At 38.2% G+C, this 21,167-nt stretch overlaps 1 protein-coding gene across 6 annotated transcripts; it reads right to left on the reverse strand.

Annotated features, from left to right (window-relative positions):
- Window positions 1–4,525: 4,525 nt before the first annotated feature.
- Window positions 4,526–20,109, reverse strand: LOC141405811 (VWFA and cache domain-containing protein CG16868). Of its 6 annotated transcripts, XM_073990544.1 has the most exons (7): window positions 19,925–20,080; window positions 16,005–16,231; window positions 15,534–15,926; window positions 14,254–15,469; window positions 10,279–10,536; window positions 8,183–10,216; window positions 4,526–6,148 (listed from the first exon to the last, which is right to left on the reverse strand). In XM_073990544.1, the coding sequence occupies exons 2-7, from the start codon at window positions 16,089–16,091 to the stop codon at window positions 5,337–5,339; spliced, it is 4,800 nt and encodes a 1,599-aa protein (XP_073846645.1). In that variant the 5' UTR covers window positions 16,092–16,231; window positions 19,925–20,080; the 3' UTR covers window positions 4,526–5,336. The 6 variants fall into 6 exon arrangements, with proteins under 6 accessions (XP_073846645.1, XP_073846638.1, XP_073846639.1 ...); XM_073990537.1 differs by having other exon boundaries at window positions 15,534–16,231; window positions 19,925–20,109; XM_073990538.1 differs by having other exon boundaries at window positions 15,534–16,231; window positions 19,864–20,107.
- Window positions 20,110–21,167: the final 1,058 nt, after the last annotated feature.

Here is a 21,167-nt window from a genome sequence, read left to right on the forward strand (position 1 = left end):
TACGAAGCACCCTTTCCCTTGAAAAGGGTCTTACGAAGCATCCTTTCCCTTGGAAAGGGTTTCACGAAACATCCTTTCCCTTGGAAAGGGTCTTACGAAGCACACTTTCCCTTGGAAAGGGTCTTATGAAGCACCATTTCTCTTGCAAAGGAGCTTACGAAGTTTTTTTTCCTTGGAAAGGGTCCTACGAAGCACTCTTTCCTTTGGAAAGGGTCCTACGAAGCACTCTTTCCTTTGGAAAGGTCCTACGAAGCACCCTTTCCCTTTGAAAGGGTCTTACGAAGCACCCTTTCCCTTTGAAAGGGTCTTACGAAGCACCCTTTCCCTTTGAAAGGGTCTTACGAAGCTCCCTTTCCCTTTGAAAGGGTCTTACGAAGCACCCTTTCCCTTTGAAAGGGTCTTACGAAGCACCCTTTCGCTTGGAAAGGGTCTTACGAAGCACCCTTTCGCTTGGAAAGGGTCTTACGAAGCACCCTTTCGCTTGGAAAGGGTCTTACGAAGCACCTTCTTCCTTGGAAAGGGTCTTACGATGCACCCTCTTCCTTGGAAAGGGGCTTAAGAAGCACCCTTTCCCTTGAAAAGGGTCTTACGAAGCACCCTTTCCCTTGGAAAGGGTCTTACGAAGCACCCTTTCCCTTGAAAAGGGTCTTACGAAGCACCCTTTCCCTTGAAGAGGGTCTTACGAAGCACCCTTTCCCTTGAAAATGGTCTTACGAAGCACCCTTTCCCTTGAAAAGGGTCTTACGAAGCACCCTTTCCCTTGAAAAGGGTCTTACGAAGCACCCTTTCCCTTGAAAAGGGTCTTACGAAGCACCCTTTCCCTTTGAAAGGGTCTTACGAAGCACCCTTTCCCTTTGAAAGGGTCTTACGAAGCTCCCTTTCCCTTTGAAAGGGTCTTACGAAGCACCCTTTCGCTTGGAAAGGGTCTTACGAAGCACCCTTTCGCTTGGAAAGGGTCTTACGAAGCACCCTTTCGCTTGGAAAGGGTCTTACGAAGCACCTTCTTCCTTGGAAAGGGTCTTACGATGCACCCTCTTCCTTGGAAAGGGGCTTAAGAAGCACCCTTTCCCTTGAAAAGGGTCTTACGAAGCACCCTTTCCCTTGGAAAGGGTCTTACGAAGCACCCTTTCCCTTGAAAAGGGTCTTACGAAGCACCCTTTCCCTTGAAGAGGGTCTTACGAAGCACCCTTTCCCTTGAAAATGGTCTTACGAAGCACCCTTTCCCTTGAAAAGGGTCTTACGAAGCACCCTTTCCCTTGAAAAGGGTCTTACGAAGCACCCTTTCCCTTGAAAAGGGTCTTACGAAGCACCCTTTCCCTTGAAAAGGGTTTTACGAAGCGTCCTTTCCCTTGGAAAGGGTTTTACGAAGCATCCTTTCCCTTGGAAAGGGTCTTACGAAGCACTCTTTACCTTGGAAAGGGTCTTACAAGGCACCCTTTACCTTGGAAAGGGTCTTACGAAGCACCCTTTCGCTTGGAAAGGGTCTTACGAAGCACCCTTTCGCTTGGAAAGGGTCTTACGAAGCACCCTCTTCATTGGAAAGGGTCTTACGATGCACCCTCTTCCTTGGAAAGGGGCTTAAGAAGCACCCTTTCCCTTGAAGAGGGTCTTACGAAGCACCCTTTCCCTTGAAGAGGGTCTTACGAAGCACCCTTTCCCTTCGAAGGGGTCTTACGAAGCACCCTCTTCCTTGGAAAGGGTCTTACGAAGCACCCTTTCCCTTGCAAAGGCTCTTACGAAGCACCCTTTCCCTTGAAAAGGGTCTTACGAAGCACCCTTTCCCTTGAAAAGGGTCTTACGAAGCACCCTTTCCCTTGAAAAGGGTCTTACGAAGCACCCTTTCCCTTGAAAAGGGTCTTACGAAGCACCCTTTCCCTTGAAAAGGGTCTTACGAAGCACCCTTTCCCTTGAAAAGGGTCTTACGAAGCACCATTTCCCTTGAAAAGGGTCTTACGAAGCACCCTTTCCCTTGAAAAGGGTCTTACGAAGCACCCTTTCCCTTGAAAAGGGTCTTACGAAGCACCCTTTCCCTTGGAAAGGGTCTTACGAAGCACCCTTTCCCTTGGAAAGGGTCTTACGAAGCACCCTTTCCCTTGGAAAGGGTCTTACGAAGCACCCTTTCCCTTGGAAAGGGTCTTACGAAGCACCCTTTCCCTAGAAAAGGGTCTTACGAAGCACCCTTTCCCTTGAAGAGGGTCTTACGAAGCACCCTCTTCGTTGAAAATGGTCTTACGAAGCACCCTTTCCCTTGAAAAGGGTCTTACGAAGCACCCTTTCCCTTGAAAAGGGTCTTACGAAGCACCCTTTCCCTGGAAAAGGGTCTTACGAAGCACCCTTTCCCTTGAAGAGGGTCTTACGAAGCACACTTTCCCTTGAAGAGGGTCTTACGAAGCACACTTTCACTTGAAAATGGTCTTACGAAGCACCCTTTCCCTTGAAAAGGGTCTTACGAAGCACCCTTTCCCTTGGAAAGGGTCTTACGAAGCACCCTTTCCCTTGAAAAGGGTCTTACGAAGCACCCTTTCCCTTGAAAAGGGTCTTACGAAGCACCCTTTCCCTTGAAAAGGGTCTTACGAAGCACCCTTTCCCTTGGAAAGGGTCTTACGAAGCACCCTTTCCCTTGGAAAGGGTCTTACGAAGCACCCTTTCCCTTGAAAAGGGTCTTACGAAGCACCCTTTCCCTTGGATCGGGTTCTATGAAGCACCTTTCCCATGAAAAGGGTCTTACAAAGAACCCTTTCCCATGAAAAGGGTCTTACAAAGAACCCTTTCCCATGAAAAGGGTCTTACAAAGAACCCTTTCCCATGAAAAGGGTCTTACAAAGAACCCTTTCCCATGAAAAGGGTCTTACAAAGAACCCTTTCCCATGAAAAGGTCTTACAAAGAACCCTTTCCCATGAAAAGGGTCTTACAAAGAACCCTTTCCCATGAAAAGGGTCTTACAAAGAACCCTTTCCCATGAAAAGGGTCTTACAAAGAACCCTTTCCCATGAAAAGGGTCTTACGAAGCACCCTTTCCCTTGTAAAGGGTCTTACGAAGCATCCTTTCCCTTGAAAAGGGTTTTACGAAGCACCCTTTCCCTTGAAAATGGTCTTACGAAGCACCCTTTCCCTTGAAAAGGGTCTTACGAAGCACCCGTACGAAGCACCCTTTACCTTGTAAAGGGTCTTACGAAGCACCCTTTCCCTTGAAAAGGGTCTTACGAAACACCCTTTCCCTCGAAAAGGGTCTTACGAAGCACCCTTTCCCTTGAAAAGGGTATTACGAAGCACCCTTTCCCTTGAAAAGGGTGTTACGAAGCACCCTTTCCCTTGAAAAGGGTCTTACGAAGCACCCTTTCCCTTGAAAGGGGTCTTACTAAGCACCCTTTCCTTTGGAAAGGGTCTAACGAAGCACCCTTTCCTTTGAAAAGGGTCTAAAGAAGCACCCTTTCCTTTGAAAAGGGTCTAACGAAGCACCCTTTCCTTTGAAAAGGATCTTACAAAGCACTCTTTCCCTTGAAAAGGGTCTTACGAAGCACCCTTTCCCTTGAAAAGGGTCTTACGAAGCACCCTTTCCCTTGAAAAGGGTCTTACGAAGCACCCTTTCCCTTGAAAAGGGTCTTACGAAGCACCCTTTCCCTTGAAAAGGGTATTACGAAGCACCCTTTCCCTTGAAAAGGGTATTACGAAGCACCCTTTCCCTTGAAAAGGGTGTTACGAAGCACCCTTTCCCTTGAAAAGGGTCTTACGAAGCACCCTTTCCCTTGAAAGGGGTCTTACTAAGCACCCTTTCCCTTGAAAAGGGTCTTACGAAGCACCCTTTCCTTTGAAAAGAGTCTAACGAAGCACCCTTTCCCTTGAAAAGGGTCTTACGAAGCACCCTTTCCTTTGGAAAGGGTCTAACGAAGCACCCTTTCCTTTGAAAAGGGTCTAAAGAAGCACCCTTTCCTTTGAAAAGGGTCTAACGAAGCACCCTTTCCTTTGAAAAGGATCTTACAAAGCACTCTTTCCCTTGAAAAGGGTCTTACGAAGCACCCTTTCCATTGAAAAGGGTCTTACGAAGCACCCTTTCCCTTGAAAAGGGTCTTACGAAGCACCCTTTCCATTGAAAAGGGTATTACGAAGCACCCTTTCCATTGAAAAGGGTATTACGAAGCACCCTTTCCCTTGAAAAGTGTCTTACGAGGCACCCTTTCCCTTGAAAAGTGTCTTACGAGGCACCCTTTCCCTTGAAAAGGGTCTTACGAAGCACCCTTTCCCTTAAAAAGGGTCATACGAAGCACCCTTTCACTTGAAAAGGGTCTTACGAAGCACCATTTCCATTGAAAAGGGTCTTACGAAGTACCCTTTCCATTGAAAAGGGTCTTACGAAACGCCTTTTCCTTTGAAGAGGGTCTAACGAAGCACCCTTTCTTTTGAAAAGGGTCTAACGAAGCATCCTTTCGTTTGGAAAGGATCTATCGAATCACCCTTTCCTTTGGAAATGGTCTTTAGAAGTACTCTTTCTTTTCCTAAGCCCAATTAAAGTAATCTAATTCAGTATTAATTTTTAAAAATAATTTTAATTTATTTTATTTTTATTTATATGTTTTTTTTTGTTTGTTTTTATGATTTCGATATCTTAACGCTTAACGCAGTATAGTATACAAAAATTTATTTTGATTTTTTAGTTGTTTTGTTTTTGTTATGGTATGTTATGTTTTTGTGGTTGTTGTTGCAGTAGTTATGTAAAGCAATAATACTTTCAAATAAGTACGATTTTATTTATAATTTAAATGGACATGAGTGAGGGGCGTTTAGGGGAGGGGGTTATGGGGCGGCAATACATGGTGACGCACGTTCTTCTCTTAATTGTTCTGTGTGTGCAGCACCTTGTACGGCTGTTATGGTTTTTTAGCTTAATTATTTTTGTTTTTATTTCTTTTTTTAATGAACATTTATAGTATATAAAAAATATAATACTCAATTTATTATTAAACAATCTTAACGTAAACATATTTAAGCATTAAAAATGCATGCAATTTAGTTACAACAACTTGGATTAGTGGTCATCACATACGTGTCATGACCGTAAAATGTGGGTCATGAGGAAGGACCTTATTAAACGTTAGTTACTCTTTCTCCTTTCTCTTTGTATAGTTAAACTACATATGGAGGAAAAAAGAAGTTTTCATTTTCATGTTATGTCTTATAAATTAAATGCTTGATTGGTTGGTTCGGTTGAATTAAAACTTAAAAACTAATATTGGCAATCAATTGTGGGTTTTTTGTTAAGTTGGAATAAATGTTCTTAACTTAGCAAAGAAAAATTAAAATCTACATAAAAAATATAAACAATAATTACAAATTATGGCTATGATTCGGAAGTTTCCATGTGTCTGTGTACGGTAACAGGAGCTAAAATCAGATGTGTGGCTCCAGGCACAGAGCCGCCACCGCCGCCATCATCACCCCCTGCCAAAGAACTTTGCAGGGGTATTGTGGTTGGCTCATAAACACCACGGCTGGGCGAATGAGAATATTTTTTCGGTGATGTTAAATTGTAGCGTGACTCCTTCGAGGGGAATCCATAATGTGATGATTGTTGTTGCTGCTGCTGACGATTTGTGGGCGATGATATGGATGTTGATATGGACATTGTATCTGATTTACTGTGACGTTTATCATTGAGCAATAATGGTTCAGCCAATGTAAAACACTGATGATCTGAGGAATCTTCATGTGGTGTCATTGTGGAGTAGCCATGATCGGATTCACCATTTGGTGGCCTTCTGTAGCTACTACCGGTACTCATGTGATATGGTGATATATCGGCAGCATTCATTAGACTGCGTTGTGCCGCCGTGTGATCATAACCCCCACTAACCCCACCACCTCCAGGTGGATCATCTGCTTGGCAGTCATCAAAATTGAATCGTGACAATGGTAGACCATAATTTTCCTCCTGCATGGAATCCATATAGAATTGTTCTTGCGAGGAACTGTCCACATTGTGACGATAACAATAGATGGCGAAACCGATTACAATAGCCAGAACAATTATGGCTCCACCTACCGGGCCGAAGGCGGAATAGTTATTGGGCTTCTGGGAGGGATTATAACCATGGGCAGCCAAAAGATCATCATCATCTAAATCGCCATAGGGGGATAGGCTGGCGAGAACACCTGAAACGGGAGGAGAGGAAATAAACTATTAATCCGAGGGCACCATTTTTATTCAAATAAAAGGAATAATTTTTATCCATCAACATAGTGGGTAGTTCTATTCACCGAAGTGGTAAATTTTATCCACCAAACAGGACAGTTTTATTCACCAAGGCAGTTACTTTTATCCTCCAAATTGATAATTTTATCCACCAACGTGGACAATTTTATCCCCCAAGATTATTTTATTCACCAATGTGGATAATTTTATCCACCAATTTGGATAATTTCATTTGATCCATCAAAGCGGATAATTTTATCGAGCAATGTGGATAATTTTATCCAGCACCGTGGATAATTTTATCCAGCACCGTGGATAATTTTATCCACAACCGTGGATAATTTTATACAGCACCGTGCATAATTTTCCCCACCGAAGTTGACAATTTTATTCACCTCCGTGAATAATTTTATCCACCAATTAGGATAACCGTATCCGCCACCATGGATAATATTATCCACCACTGCGTATAATTTTATCCACCGAAGTGGAAAATTTTATCCACAAGAGTGGACAATTTTATCCATCTCCATGTATAATTTTATCCACTATCGTGGATAATTTTATCCACCACCCTTGATAATTTTATCCGCCACCGTGGATAATTTTATCCGAAGTGGAAAATGTTATCCAGAGGAGTGAACAAACTTATCCACCACCGTGGATAATTTTATCCACCACCGTGAATAATTTTATCCACCACCGTGGATCATTTTATTCACCACCGTGGATAATATTATCCACCACTGTGTATAATTTTATCCACCGAAGTGGAAAATTTTATCCACAAGAGTGGACAATTTTATCCACAAGAGTGGACAATTTTATCCAAAGCCGTGCATAATGTTATCCACCTCCGAGGATAATTTTATCCACCTCCGTTTATTATTTTAGCCACGGAATTGGAAATTTTTATCAACCACAGTGGATAATTTTATCCACCACCGTGGATAATTTTATCCGAAGTGGAAAATGTTATCCACAAGAGTGAACAAACTTGTACACCACCGTGGATAGTTTTATCCACCTCCATGGATAATTTTATCCACTACCGTGAATAATTTTATCCACCATAGTGGATAATTTTATCCTCCGAAGTGGAACATTTTATCCACAAGAGTGGACAATTTTATCCAAAGCCGTGCATAATGTTATCCACCTCCGAGGATAATTTTATCCACCTCCGTTTATTATTTTAGCCACGGAATTGGAAAATTTTATCAACCACCGTGGATAATTTTATCCACCTTCGTGGATAATTTTATCCACAACCGAGGATAATTTTATCCACCACCCTTGATAATTTTATCCGCCACCGTGGATAATTTTATCCGAAGTGGAAAATGTTATCCACAGGAGTGAACAAACTTATCCACCACTGTGTATAATTTTATCCACCGAAGTGGAAAATTTTATCCACAAGAGTGGACAATTTTATCCACAAGAGTGGACAATTTTATCCAAAGCCGTGCATAATGTTATCCACCTCCGAGGATAATTTTATCCACCTCCGTTTATTATTTTAGCCACGGAATTGGAAAATTTTATCAACCACCGTGGATAATTTTATCCACCTTCGTGGATAATTTTATCCACAACCGAGGATAATTTTATCCAGCACCCTTGATAATTTTATTCACCACCGTGGATAATTTTATCCGAAGTGGAAAATGTTATCCACAAGAGTGAACAAACTTGTACACCACCGTGGATAGTTTTATTCACCTCCGTGGATAATTCTATCCACTACCGTGAATAATTTTATCCACCATAGTGGATAATTTATCCAAGGCTGTGGATAGTTTTACCCACCATCGTAAATAATTTTATCCTCCAATGTGTTATCCACCAAAGTTGATAATTTAATCCACCATCGTGAATAATTTTATCCACCAAAGTGGATAATTTTGTTCACTGCCGTGGATAATTTCATTCACTACCGTGCATATTTTTTTCAATGTTCACATCTCCTTCCGATTTTCCCCCATACTCACCATTATAACACGTCGATTGGGCACTACAAAATGCCGCCGCAAATCCATTACCATCGACATCCTGTTGACACCATTCACAACCCATAACACCCAAACATTCGCGCTGCGTATTATAAACGTCACAATTTATGTTGACACAGGAGGGTAGGGCAAGCATTTGTTCGTGCATAAGCTGTGACGATTCCATGGTATACGATTCATAGGGTGGTTCACAATATGGATATTGTTTGGTTATGTTTAAATATGACAAATTTACATCCACAACGTCGCCTTCTTCTTCTGCTTCAAGCAAAGAGGTTACAGAATCCACGCCAACACCATTTGTGGCCACGGTCATGGGACATTCACATGGACACTCACAATCTGACTGATCCATACGTTTACAATTTAGACATTGCCGATCTATGGTACTGCATGGACAAAAGGCACCACCATCACATGTGGAATTGAGCACCGCAGCAAATATGTTGGAACCTTTTATCAGAGCAATGGCATATTTAGTTCTCTCACCATGTACCACATTGGTGAGTATCTCATTGAGCGATGTATTGAAGACATAGTAACGTTGCAGTGTCCGATTTTGATAGTTGGCACAAGCCAATTTACGCACTAAACTTTTGTGATTTAGTATGTCATTGGCCAGGTAGGATTCTTTGTGGGTTATGTGTTCATGGGGGCGTCGTTGATTTCTTGTTGCAGTCTTTGCCTCCATCATTGAGGGATGGGCCACCAAATAGCCTTCATTTTCGAAGAGCAGACATTTTATGTTGTGCATTAAACACAACGGTGTGGAGTCCAATATTATCTTGTAAAGATATGCATAGGGGACATCCATGGCCACAATAGCCACCGGTTGATCTCGTTCTATGGAATGTAAAGCATTTGATTTGCCCTCAAATATGGTGTGGGCTATGGTAATAATATACCCTGCCCCGGCAGCATCTAAATATGGTTCGGTAACTACCAAACGACCGGGATTTTGTATGGCTTTGCGATACCAGGTGCGTTGTGAGGGATCAAAAAGGTTATTCAACAAACAACCAGGATATACTTGTAGCACACCATTTACAGAGGCTATGTAACGGCGTATAATGAAATTCTTCAATGATCCCCTGGCATCTTGATGCCTCTTCTTCAAATGTTGCATGGCGGTGTAGAGAGCATTTACCTCTTGCCTTATTTGTGGTCTGAGGCCAGGATTGGCCAATAGCCCTGTGGAATCTTTAAGATAAGCAATAATACTCTCCGAAATTGTTTTCAGCTGGGTTTGCGACGAACTGACACGATTGTTGTGGAGAAAAGTAAATGGCGACTCAAAGGCCAATGAACTTAAAAACAATGTGGCAGCATCCATGGTGGATATTTGTCGAAAATAACGGCATAGATTTGTGGATCCCGCCGATGGCAGCAAATCCAAACGATGATAAATCAAATCAATGGTGGTAAAATATTGTTCATAGTCTTCCGTGTGTGGCGGAGGATACATGGGTATGTTGTTTTTTGAGGCAAAATGTTTGAGGGTTAATGGCAATGCCGCTGGTGGCAGTTGTAAATTTAATTTCAAATCAGAATTTTTGTTTGTCGTGGAGGAGGAGATGTTGGGATCTTCTGTTCTCCTAGTGTTAACCATACACAGCACATAGAAACCCAATATGTTGTGCCATTGATAGGAGCGTAGATATTTCTCTTGCTTGCGATTTTTCGTCAAATAAATCGTGGTGGTGACATTGCCATTTTCTTCACTCAGCATACGTTGACGTATTTCGGCAAAATCAGTGGAATTTTCTAAATATTGTATATCCACAGGAAAGGGAGTTTGATTTAGGGTCACCGGCCGAGGAAAAGCAGGATGTGTTAGAGTATTGCCATTTGTCTCAATTAGAAATGCATAAGAGTTGTCTCCCTTGTTGCTCATGGCAAACTGTTGTTGTTGATAGTGATAGCTGTTGACATCCTCGATTAAATCGGATAAATATAAGTTGACACCAACCACGCCGAAGGGTGCCACAGCATGCGTGATGGAAACAATGCTATCTGTAAAGTGAAGGATATTATTAGTTTTAATGTTGTTTGGGGACATTTTGTGTTTATCTTACCCTTACTGCTACTATCGACAATGGGTGGATGCACCTGCCATGTCCTTACTAGATAGGGATCTTGAAAATCTTTTTGAAAAATGGCAGTTGCCGTGCGTATTATTGTATCCTGTTGCATTTTTGTGAGGAAAAATAAATTTCCCTTCAGCTGTTGCAGGTCTCCTTTGTACCAATCCTTTACATCAATATCATATTTGGTGTAATTTTGTGAGGTTATGTCTGTCAAAAATTGTCTTTCATACATAATGCGTTTTTCATCTGAAAAAATAATAATTATTTGTGATTAAAAAGGAGGGGGTTCTTTAAAGACCTTCTAAGGATTATAAAAGTTTTTTAAGAGGTACCCACATTTTTTTAAAGATTCTTAGGACCATCAAAGGTCCTCAATAAAGTAGTTTTTTTAAGATTTTTTTAAGACCAATAAAGGTCCTCAATAAACGTGTATTTTTTTAAGATTTTTAGGAGGTCCAATTTACCCCAATAAACGTGGATTTTTTAAAGATTTTTAGGAGGTCTCATTTGCTCAATATACGTGGCTTTTTTAAAGGTTTTTGGAAGGTCCCATTTGCCCCAATAAACGTGGATTTTTTAAATATTTTAGGAAGTCCCATTTGCCCCCATAAACGTGGATTTTTTAAAGATTTTTGGGAGGTCCCATTTGCCCCCATAAACGTGGATTTTTTAAAGATTTTTAGGAGGTCCCATTTGCCCCCATAAACGTGGATTTTTAAAAATTTTTAGGAGCAACCAAAGCGCCAAATAAACTTGGATTTTTTAAAGATTTTTAGGAGCCTCCAAAATGGCTCACCAAAGTGGCTCTTAAACGTGGATCTTTCAAAGAATTTTAGAAGGCATCAAAGTGACTATTTTTTAAAGATTTTTAGGAGCAACCAAAGCCCCAAATAGACGCGGATTTTTTAAAGATTTTTTGGAGCAACCAAAGCCCAAAATAGACGGGGATTTTTTTAAAGTTTTTTAGGAGCCATCAAAGTGGCTCATTAACGTGGAATCTTTAAAGATTTTTAGGAGCAACCAAAGCGCCAAATAAATGTGGATTTTTTAAAGATTTTTAGGAGCAACCAAAGCGCCAAATAAACGTGGATTTTTTAAAGATTTTTAGGAGCAACCAAAGCGCCAAATAAACGTGGATTTTTTAAAGATTTTTAGGAGCAACCAAAGCGCCAAATAAACGTGGATTTTTTAAAGATTTTTAGGAGCAACCAAAGCGCCAAATAAACGTGGATTTTTTAAAGATTTTTAGGAGCAACCAAAGCGCCAAATAAACGTGGATTTTTTAAAGATTTTTAGGAGCAACCAAAGCGCCAAATAAACGTGGATTTTTTAAAGATTTTTAGGAGCAACCAAAGCGCCAAATAAACGTAGATTTTTTAAAGATTTTTAGGAGCAACCAAAGCGCCAAATAAACGTGGATTTTTTAAAAATTTTTAGGAGCAACCAAAGCGCCAAATAAACGTGGATTTTTTAAAGATTTTTAGGAGCAACCAAAGCGCCAAATAAACGTGGATTTTTTAAAGATTTTTAGGAGCAACCAAAGCGCCAAATAAACGTGGATTTTTTAAAGATTTTTAGGAGCAACCAAAGCGCCAAATAAACGTGGATTTTTTAAAGATTTTTAGGAGCAACCAAAGCGCCAAATAAACGTGGATTTTTTAAAGATTTTTAGGAGCAACCAAAGCGCCAAATAAACGTGGATTTTTTAAAGATTTTTAGGAGCAACCAAAGCGCCAAATAAACGTGGATTTTTTAAAGATTTTTAGGAGCAACCAAAGCGCCAAATAAACGTGGATTTTTTAAAGATTTTTAGGAGCAACCAAAGCGCCAAATAAACGTGGATTTTTTAAAGATTTTTAGGAGCAACCAAAGCGCCAAATAAACGTGGATTTTTTAAAGATTTTTAGGAGCAACCAAAGCGCCAAATAAACGTGGATTTTTTAAAGATTTTTAGGAGCAACCAAAGCGCCAAATAAACGTGGATTTTTTAAAGATTTTTAGGAGCAACCAAAGCGCCAAATAAACGTGGATTTTTTAAAGATTTTTAGGAGCAACCAAAGCGCCAAATAAACGTGGATTTTTTAAAGATTTTTAGGAGCAACCAAAGCGCCAAATAAACGTGGATTTTTTAAAGATTTTTAGGAGCAACCAAAGCGCCAAATAAACGTGGATTTTTTAAAGATTTTTAGGAGCAACCAAAGCGCCAAATAAACGTGGATTTTTTAAAGATTTTTAGGAGCAACCAAAGCGCCAAATAAACGTGGATTTTTTAAAGATTTTTAGGAGCAACCAAAGCGCCAAATAAACGTGGATTTTTTAAAGATTTTTAGGAGCAACCAAAGCGCCAAATAAACGTGGATTTTTTAAAGATTTTTAGGAGCAACCAAAGCGCCAAATAAACGTGGATTTTTTAAAGATTTTTAGGAGCAACCAAAGCGCCAAATAAACGTGGATTTTTTAAAGATTTTTAGGAGCAACCAAAGCGCCAAATAAACGTGGATTTTTTAAAGATTTTTAGGAGCAACCAAAGCGCCAAAAAAACGTGGATTTTTTAAAGATTTTTAGGAGCAACCAAAGCGCCAAATAAACGTGGATTTTTTAAAGATTTTTAGGAGCAACCAAAGCGCCAAATAAACGTGGATTTTTTAAAGATTTTTAGGAGCAACCAAAGCGCCAAATAAACGTGGATTTTTTAAAGATTTTTAGGAGCAACCAAAGCGCCAAATAAACGTGGATTTTTTAAAGATTTTTAGGAGCAACCAAAGCGCCAAATAAACGTGGATTTTTTAAAGATTTTTAGGAGCAACCAAAGCGCCAAATAAACGTGGATTTTTTTAAGATTTTTAGGAGCAACCAAAGCGCCAAATAAACGTGGATTTTTTAAAGATTTTTAGGAGCAACCAAAGCGCCAAATAAACGTGGATTTTTTAAAGATTTTTAGGAGCAACCAAAGCGCCAAATAAACGTGGATTTTTTAAAGATTTTTAGGAGCAACCAAAGCGCCAAATAAACGTGGATTTTTTAAAGATTTTTAGGAGCAACCAAAGCGCCAAATAAACGTGGATTTTTTAAAGATTTTTAGGAGCAACCAAAGCGCCAAATAAACGTGGATTTTTTAAAGATTTTTAGGAGCAACCAAAGCGCCAAAAAAACGTGGATTTTTTAAAGATTTTTAGGAGCAACCAAAGCGCCAAATAAACGTGGATTTTTTAAAGATTTTTAGGAGCAACCAAAGCGCCAAATAAACTTGGATTTTTTAAAGATTTTTAGGAGCAACCAAAGCGCCAAATAAACGTGGATTTTTTAAAGATTTTTAGGAGCAACCAAAGCGCCAAATAAAAGTGGCACATAAGCCTGTTTTTTTTTTAAACAAAGTGGCTCATAAACTTGAATTTTTCAAAGATTTTTAGGATCAACTAAAGCGCCAAATAGACGTGAATTTTTAAAGATTTTTAGGAGCAACCAAAGCACCAAATATACGTGGATTTTTTAAGATTTTAGGAGTCGCAAAACTCCACAATAAACCTGGGATTTTTAAAGATTTTTAGGACCAACAAAGGTCCTCAATAAACTTGGATTTTTTAAAGATTTTTTGACCAACAAAGGTCATAAAAAACGTGAATTTTTAATGATTTTTTGACCAACAAAGGTCATCAAAAAAAAAAAAAAAAAAGTGGGTTTTTTAAAGATTTTTTGGACTAACAAAGGTCCTCAATAAACGATAATTTTTCAAAGAGCGCTTAATTGCCCCAGTAGATTTGGACTTTTTAAGATTTTTAGAAGCATTATTTTTTATAATAAATGCTTTTTACGATTTTTAGGAGGGCCCATTTTTCAATAAGCATAGATTTTTTTAGGTCTATTTGTCTGCTTGAATTTTTTAAAGATTTTCAGAAGTCTCGAGTTTGTCCCAATAAACATAGGGTTTTTATAATTTTTCACATAAAGATTCCCATAACTTACCCAAAACCACACCACAGGCATTGATAACAATTGGCTTTTGCAGCAACTTTTGACCCCTTGCCACCACACTTAAAACATGCATGGCATCGGAGAAATTTGTCAGCAATCCCCTTGTAATATAAACAAATTCAATCGGTGTTTGGGCACCAATAAGACTTGCATTCTCTAGGCGCGATAACATTTTAAAAGCATACTCAAAACCCAGCGAATGATTTGTCAAAGCTCGACTCAGCGACAAACTGCTAACGTAATTTATAATCTCTTCTTTTCGTTCTCTTGTACTTAAATACAAGCCATTTGCAGCATCTGTATCAGAGGCATCTAGCAACAGCATATTCTCCACTTCATCCGATACACATACAAGCGATATAAGATCATTCGGCGATAGTAATTGTAAAATATTTGATATGTAAGTTTTTGCCAACTCCAAAAGTTCACCACTCATTGCCGAACCCACATCGAGTAAAAGGAAGACATATTTCTTTTGTATGGCCGAGGTAAACAAATAACGAAAGTGGGCATCGTGATAAAAACTATTAAAGGAATCGCTGGCATCATCACTGCGTGATAAAAAGTAAATGTGTTTGATGTGATTACCCACCACATGGGATTTCTCTAGATTCCATGGTGATTTGTCATTCTTTAACAGTGATTGCTTTAGGGATTTGATTTTTTCCTTGATATAAGAGTTGGCCTCCATAGTTAGTTCACTTTTTTCATTGAGCAAAGAGGTGTCTATGTAATTTTTCATTAACGGAGCATAATCAGTCTTATCATAATTGAGGATTTGTATCTGTTGTTTGTTGTAATTTTCTGGCAGGGCATTAAAACTTGTGGAATCGACATCATAACAGGATTGTATAAAGGTATTCAAATACAGGGGTTTTATGTGAGGACTCAACGATGGACGTTCTATGTCATTTAATTCCATATCGAATTCAGGTTCTACATCTGAATCATCTTCCTCCAAATCTTCTTCATATTCTGCAGTAAACTGGACAATTTGTGTGATGTTGGTTTGAAAGAAATCCCTTAATTCTCGGACAATGTGTAGAGCTTTTTCGATTTTTTCTGCCAACCGCTTGCTAAAATGTTGCAGATCTTGCTGTAGTTTATAATCCAAGAGGGCCAGGGGTATGCGATCACCGTTTATGGAGAGATTTTTGTTAAAGGTGAAGGCTGAGGAACTGGAGAAATGCATTGAATCAAAAATTTCCTGAAAGCGAAAAAAGAAAAATTGAATTATATGTGAGACCGAATGCCGTAAAGAAGATACATACCTGTATGGTGGCCACTCTCATTTCCACATTACGCATATTCTTGAATCTTTCATCCATATTCCGTAGCAGCTGGCGCACATTTTGTTGACTATTATAGTTGGTAAAGAAAACATTGGCTGGAGTTTGAAGGAATTGCTGCTGCTGCTGCTGCTGTAGCTGTTGGCCTGCAATATTGTTACTGTTTATTATCACTGAAGAAGATGATAACGGCGTTGATCCTGCACTAGATGTTGCTGCCGCCGCCATTCCATTCATGGATGCTATTGCTGCTGGTACCAATTCAATCGTTGCATTATTATAGTGTAAAGGCACTTTTATTTGTTTAACCACATTTGGCCCAGAGGCACCACCTGTTGCTGTTCCTCCTGCCGCCGCTGCATCTCCATGTTGTTGCTGTAGTATAGTTGGTGTTAAAGGAACATTTTGTTGTTGTAGTATTGTATTTGAATTGGTGGTTTGATATGTTAATACCGTGTTTCTTGTTGTTGTTGCTATCAAAATCAAACAAATCACAACATATTGCCATTGTAAGAAGGAATATCTAGCAGATGTGGGCATTTTTCTTGTCCTATTTTGTTGTCAATTGTTGGTTCTTCTTCTTTTATGAGGAGCATTTAGATTTGATTTCTTGGCTTCCTTTGTTATGGCAAAGTAGTAACTTCTTTTCTCGTGAGTAATTTTTTGGTATTTTTGTTTTGCTAAAGGAAAGGTAATAAAATAAATAAAAGGTCAAATTAGAATGGATTTTTATAAAGATTTTTAGGAACAACAATGTGGCCTCCATAAAGGTGGACTTTTTTAGAGATTTTAAGGACCACCAACAAAGGCCCTCAATAGACGGGGATTTTTAGAACCAATTAAAGATTTTTAGAAACAACAAAAGTCCACAAAAAACGTGGATTTTTTAATGATTTTTAGAAGCAACCTAAGTCCACAACAAACGTGGATTTTTAAACGTTTTTAGAAGCAAAAAAAGTCCACAAAAAAAAACGTGGATTTTATAAAGATTTTTGCGACCAACAAAAGTCTTTTTTTAAAGATTTTGTGGCCCACAAAAGTCCTCAATAAACATGGATTTTTTAAAGACTTTTGTCACCCGCAAATGTCCTCAATAAACCTGGATTTTTGTAAAGATTTTTACGACCCACAAAAGTCTTTATTAAATGTGGATTTTTTTTATGGATTTCTAAAGATTTTTACGACCCACAAAAGTCTTCAATAAACGTGGAATTTTTAAAGATTTTTACGACCCACAAAAGTCTTTATTAAACGTGGATTTTTTAAAGATTTGTACGACCCACAAAAGTCTTGAATAAACGTGCATTTTTAAATATTTTTACGACCCACAAAAGTCTTCAATAAACGTGGATTTTTTAAAGATTTTTGTGACCCACAAAAGTCCTCAATAAATGTGGATTTTTTAAAGATTTTCATGACCCACAAAAGTCCTTATTAAACGTGGATTTTTTTAAAGATTTCTATGACCTACAAAAGCCCTCATTAGACATGGATTTTTTTCTATGACCTACAAAAGTCCTGATTAAACGTGGATTTTTTAAAGATTTTTACGACCCACAAAATTCTTCAATAAACATGGATTTTTTAAAGATTTTTAGGAGCAACCAAAGTCCACAATAAACGTTGGATTTTTTTAAAGATTTTTATTACCCACAAAAGTCCTCAATAAACGTGGTTTTTAAAGATTCATAAAAGACCTCAGTGAACGTGGATTTTTTAAATATTTATAGGACCAACAAAGGTCCTCACCAAACGTGGATTTTTTAAAGAATTTTTTGACCGACTACTGTCAATAAACGTGGATTTTTTAAAGATTTTTATGACCCACAAAAGCCCTCAATAAACGAGGATTTTTTTAAAGACTTTTAGAAGCAACCAAAGTACACAATAAAACAGGATTTTTTAAAGAATCAACCGAAGTCCACAATAAACGTGATTTTTTTTTTTTTTTAAGATTTTTAGAAACCACCCAAGTCTACAATAAACGTGGATTTTTCAAAAAATTTTAGAAGCAACCACCGCCTTCAATAGGCAATGATATTTTGAACATTTTCAAAAGCAACCAAAATAAATTTGGATTTTTTAAAAATTTTTAGAAGCAACCAAAGTCTACAATAAGCGTAGATTTTTTAAAGATTTTTAGAAGCATCCAAAGTCCGCGATAAACTTGGATTTTTAAAGATTTTTAGCAGCATCAAAGTCCGCAATAAATGTGGATTTTTTAATGATTTTTAGGAGCATCAAAATCCGCAATAAACATGTATCTTTTTAAAGATTTTTAGGGACATCAAAAGTCCGCATTAAAAAAGTTTACGTTTTGTTGGGAAGGAACCAGAAGGAGTTGTTTTATAAGGTCCATCTTCGAACCTGATCTAAGTTTGGACAAAATATTACGAGTGGCAAAATTTAAACCAAGTCGGTTGATGCGATCGGGCCGTGTTCAATCAACTGCAGATTGTCTGAAACGGAACTAAAACTTTTATTTCGATGAGACATACTTCTGATCTATCAAATTCGACTTTCCCGCACGCTTCATTAAATATCCCTCCCCTGTGTAGTCTACATCAACCCTAATATCCATCCTTCCATTTTCCTTACAAAGGGTTAGTCTAGTAATAGCTCAGCCAGACGTAAGGAGATCTGGATTCTGAAGCTCCAGAATTTTCAGTATGAGCTTGATGTTAATGGCAGGTGGTGGCACCCATGCTGGAAACACCTTAATGGGTGATATTTCAGATATAGAGAGCGCAACAAAATTAGCCCCTTCCCATAGTTCACCAAGGTCATTAACAACCTGAATAACGTAACCGTTGTCAACGTGTTTTGAAGGTAGCTTGTTTCGAGGAGGCGGTAGCTTTCTCGGTATTGGGCTTATTCTCCTTGGCTTTCTGGGCAAGTGCATCTGGATAGATGGTGTATGGCCTAAGCACTTTGACATCTTTACAGTCTGAGGAGGTCCTAGACCCTATTTTTCTTAGCTTTACCCTTCTCCTTTACGGATGTCGTCTAGTTTAGGGGTAGACTCCTTAGCCTTCTTCATTCTTTTCTGGTTTGGGTTCGGCTTCGAAATTGACTGCAGTTATGGGTTGGGACAGTAGTAGTACGGTTACACTTGCAGTTTTTTGTCGGGTTAACCCACTGAAAGGATTTATTTGACGTTTGAAATGATTTGGGCCTTGACATTTCGGAAATGTCTTACTTTAACCCCATTACGATGTTTATGGGCACCTCTCGGATCGGTCTGAACATTTTAAGCCGATTCAAGGGGTGCCCCTATAGTAAGAATTTCAGGCCTATCCATGAGGTGTACCTAAACGACACTTGTTTTCTAGATTTAAGCAAAAAAAAAACTCGAATTGAAAACAATCTCGAGAACTGTAAAACTATGAGCTGGCGTTGCTCTTCCATTTGCTTCCTAAAATACAGACTTAAATTAATCCTTTACATGTGCTAGTCAAATACATTCGATACTCACCAAGAGTTTTTTATGGACAACAACTAATTTTATTCTAAAGCAGCTAAGAACTATGATCCGCCATATGTCTTCTAAGCATAGCATACAAAATTATTATTTTTGGAAATATCTTTCCTTTCTAAAGGCATAACCACACGTTTATCTTCCTTTACAAAGGAAAACAAGTTTTTTCACGTTTTTAGCCTCTTAACTGATGATGATATTTGGTCACGTCACGGATCATCTTTACTTTTTGATATTATACAGCATCAAATTGGTTAATGTATCATCCTTCCTTTGGCAAAAAATAAACTTTGATCTAAATAGACACAAAACAAGTTTTCATCGATAACAAAATGAAGGGCAACAAAGGATTTCTTGGAAGAAGCAGAGCAAAAAAAAAATACCATAAAAGTGCGTGAACATCAAAGAAAATACAGCGACTACCCCTACAAATCTCTCACCCGTCCGCCCTTCTCTCGCAACACTTGGCAAAAAACAACATTCCAGCACTCACTGATACATTGTTGTTGTAGGTGTTTTATAAAATGGAAATGCAACCACATTTTTTGTTTTTGAATGAATTTTTTGTTCCACATAATTTTTTTGTTCGTTTTGTTGCAGTTAATTTTTTTGTTTTGCCTGATTTTTTCCAAACCCACAGTACATCATCATTCTCATATCTTTTTTTTTGTTTATTTACAATCGTTGTTTTTCTACGTTTGCTTTGTTGTTTGCCGCCCGAAAAAAACCACACACAACAAAAAATACTGAAAACAACCTCCTCACAGATACTCCACCGACCATATTTTTTACACATGCCACCACACAGTTGCTTGCACACACACACACACAAACCACTATCCATATTTTTTCTCAATTCATAAATTTCTTCGACAAATCCACTGAATTGTTATACCTTTTATTGGTTATGAATTAAACAGCATTTTCCAGATATTCTTTTTGATAAATTCACTCAGTTTTTAACATTTTTGTTAATTATTTTCGCGTTTCTTTGTTAGAATAGAAAAATAAAAAAATCTATAACAACCATCAACGATACAAAAAATGCCACTGAGAGCAGAGAACGAAGCCGATGGTTACAAAACATTCGGCGGCGGCTAAAAGTCGACTGAAATAATCGGCCGTATAAAAAAAAAAAACTTTATACCGCTTTTAATTTCATGTTATTTATAAAGTTTTTAAGTTATTTTATATCGCATTTATATTTCATAAATAGAAATACACTTTCAAATGCTCTAATTTTTTACAAAAGTGATTCCACGATTTTTTATGCTGACAATATACCATAATATAGCGACTACGCGGATGTAGTCGACTAAAAATTACAGCCGTTGAAAGTCGCTTACATCGGCGGCGGCTCACATCTCTTGAAACATATCGGCGGCTGCTCGACGGCTTCGTTCTCAGACTGAGAGAGTGGTTGACAAAATATTTGACAGTTGTGGCTTAGTTTATGTGGTGGGTGTAAAGATGGCGCTTCTGGTGGTAAATTGATTTGTTTGGCGTATAGCGTAAAAGTAAAACTGAAGGAATAAATGTGCCGTTATTTTTAAAGTAAATGAGAAATGTGAGAATTAAATAAATTGAAATGTGTAAAAAAGGAAAAATTAATGAAATATGTAATATTAATTATTTTTAAGGATATTATGAAAAATATATATATTTTATAAAAGAAAATTTTGTACAAATTTGGTATGTCCAGGTACACACTAGCGTGAATTTCATTAAAAAATTTCATGAAATTAGGTGTTCTTAAATCGAATTCCCCACTACAGCAATTTTATGATTTTACTTTACTATTTCCCGGTCCACACTAGAGTGATTTCATTGAAAAAATTGCATGAAATTATGCGTCCATAACTCGACTTCCATAGTAGGGTAAAATCATAAAATTGCTGTAGTGGGGAATTCGATTTAAGAACGCCTAATTTCATGAAATTTTTTATTGAAATTCACGCTAATGTGGACCGGGACTATGGAGGTTGATCTAGAGACGCATAATTTCATGCAATTTTTTAATGAAATCTCTCTAGTGTGGACCGGGACTATAGAATAGAAAATCTTAGATTTTCTATTTAGAATAGAAAACATTACAGTAAGTTCACATATGGATTTAGTTAATCAAGCTTGTTTGAATT

Source organism: Musca autumnalis, unplaced genomic scaffold (genome assembly GCF_047663935.1).
Source record: "Musca autumnalis isolate F117 unplaced genomic scaffold, ASM4766393v1 scaffold_5, whole genome shotgun sequence".
Lineage (NCBI taxonomy): Eukaryota > Metazoa > Arthropoda > Insecta > Diptera > Muscidae > Musca > Musca autumnalis.

What these genes read in the sequence shown, in the direction of transcription:
- LOC141405811 (XM_073990537.1), bottom strand. Translation starts at nt 16,091, where the DNA reads ATGCCCACATCTGCTAGATATTCCTTCTTACAATGGCAATATGTTGTG. An exon ending in TGCCTGTGGTGTGGTTTTGG is followed by an intron (nt 10,537 to 14,253) that starts GTAAGTTATGGG and finishes TTATTTTTTCAG; the next exon opens with ATGAAAAACGCATTATGTAT. An exon ending in CCAATCGACGTGTTATAATG is followed by an intron (nt 6,149 to 8,182) that starts GTGAGTATGGGG and finishes CTCCCGTTTCAG; the next exon opens with GTGTTCTCGCCAGCCTATCC.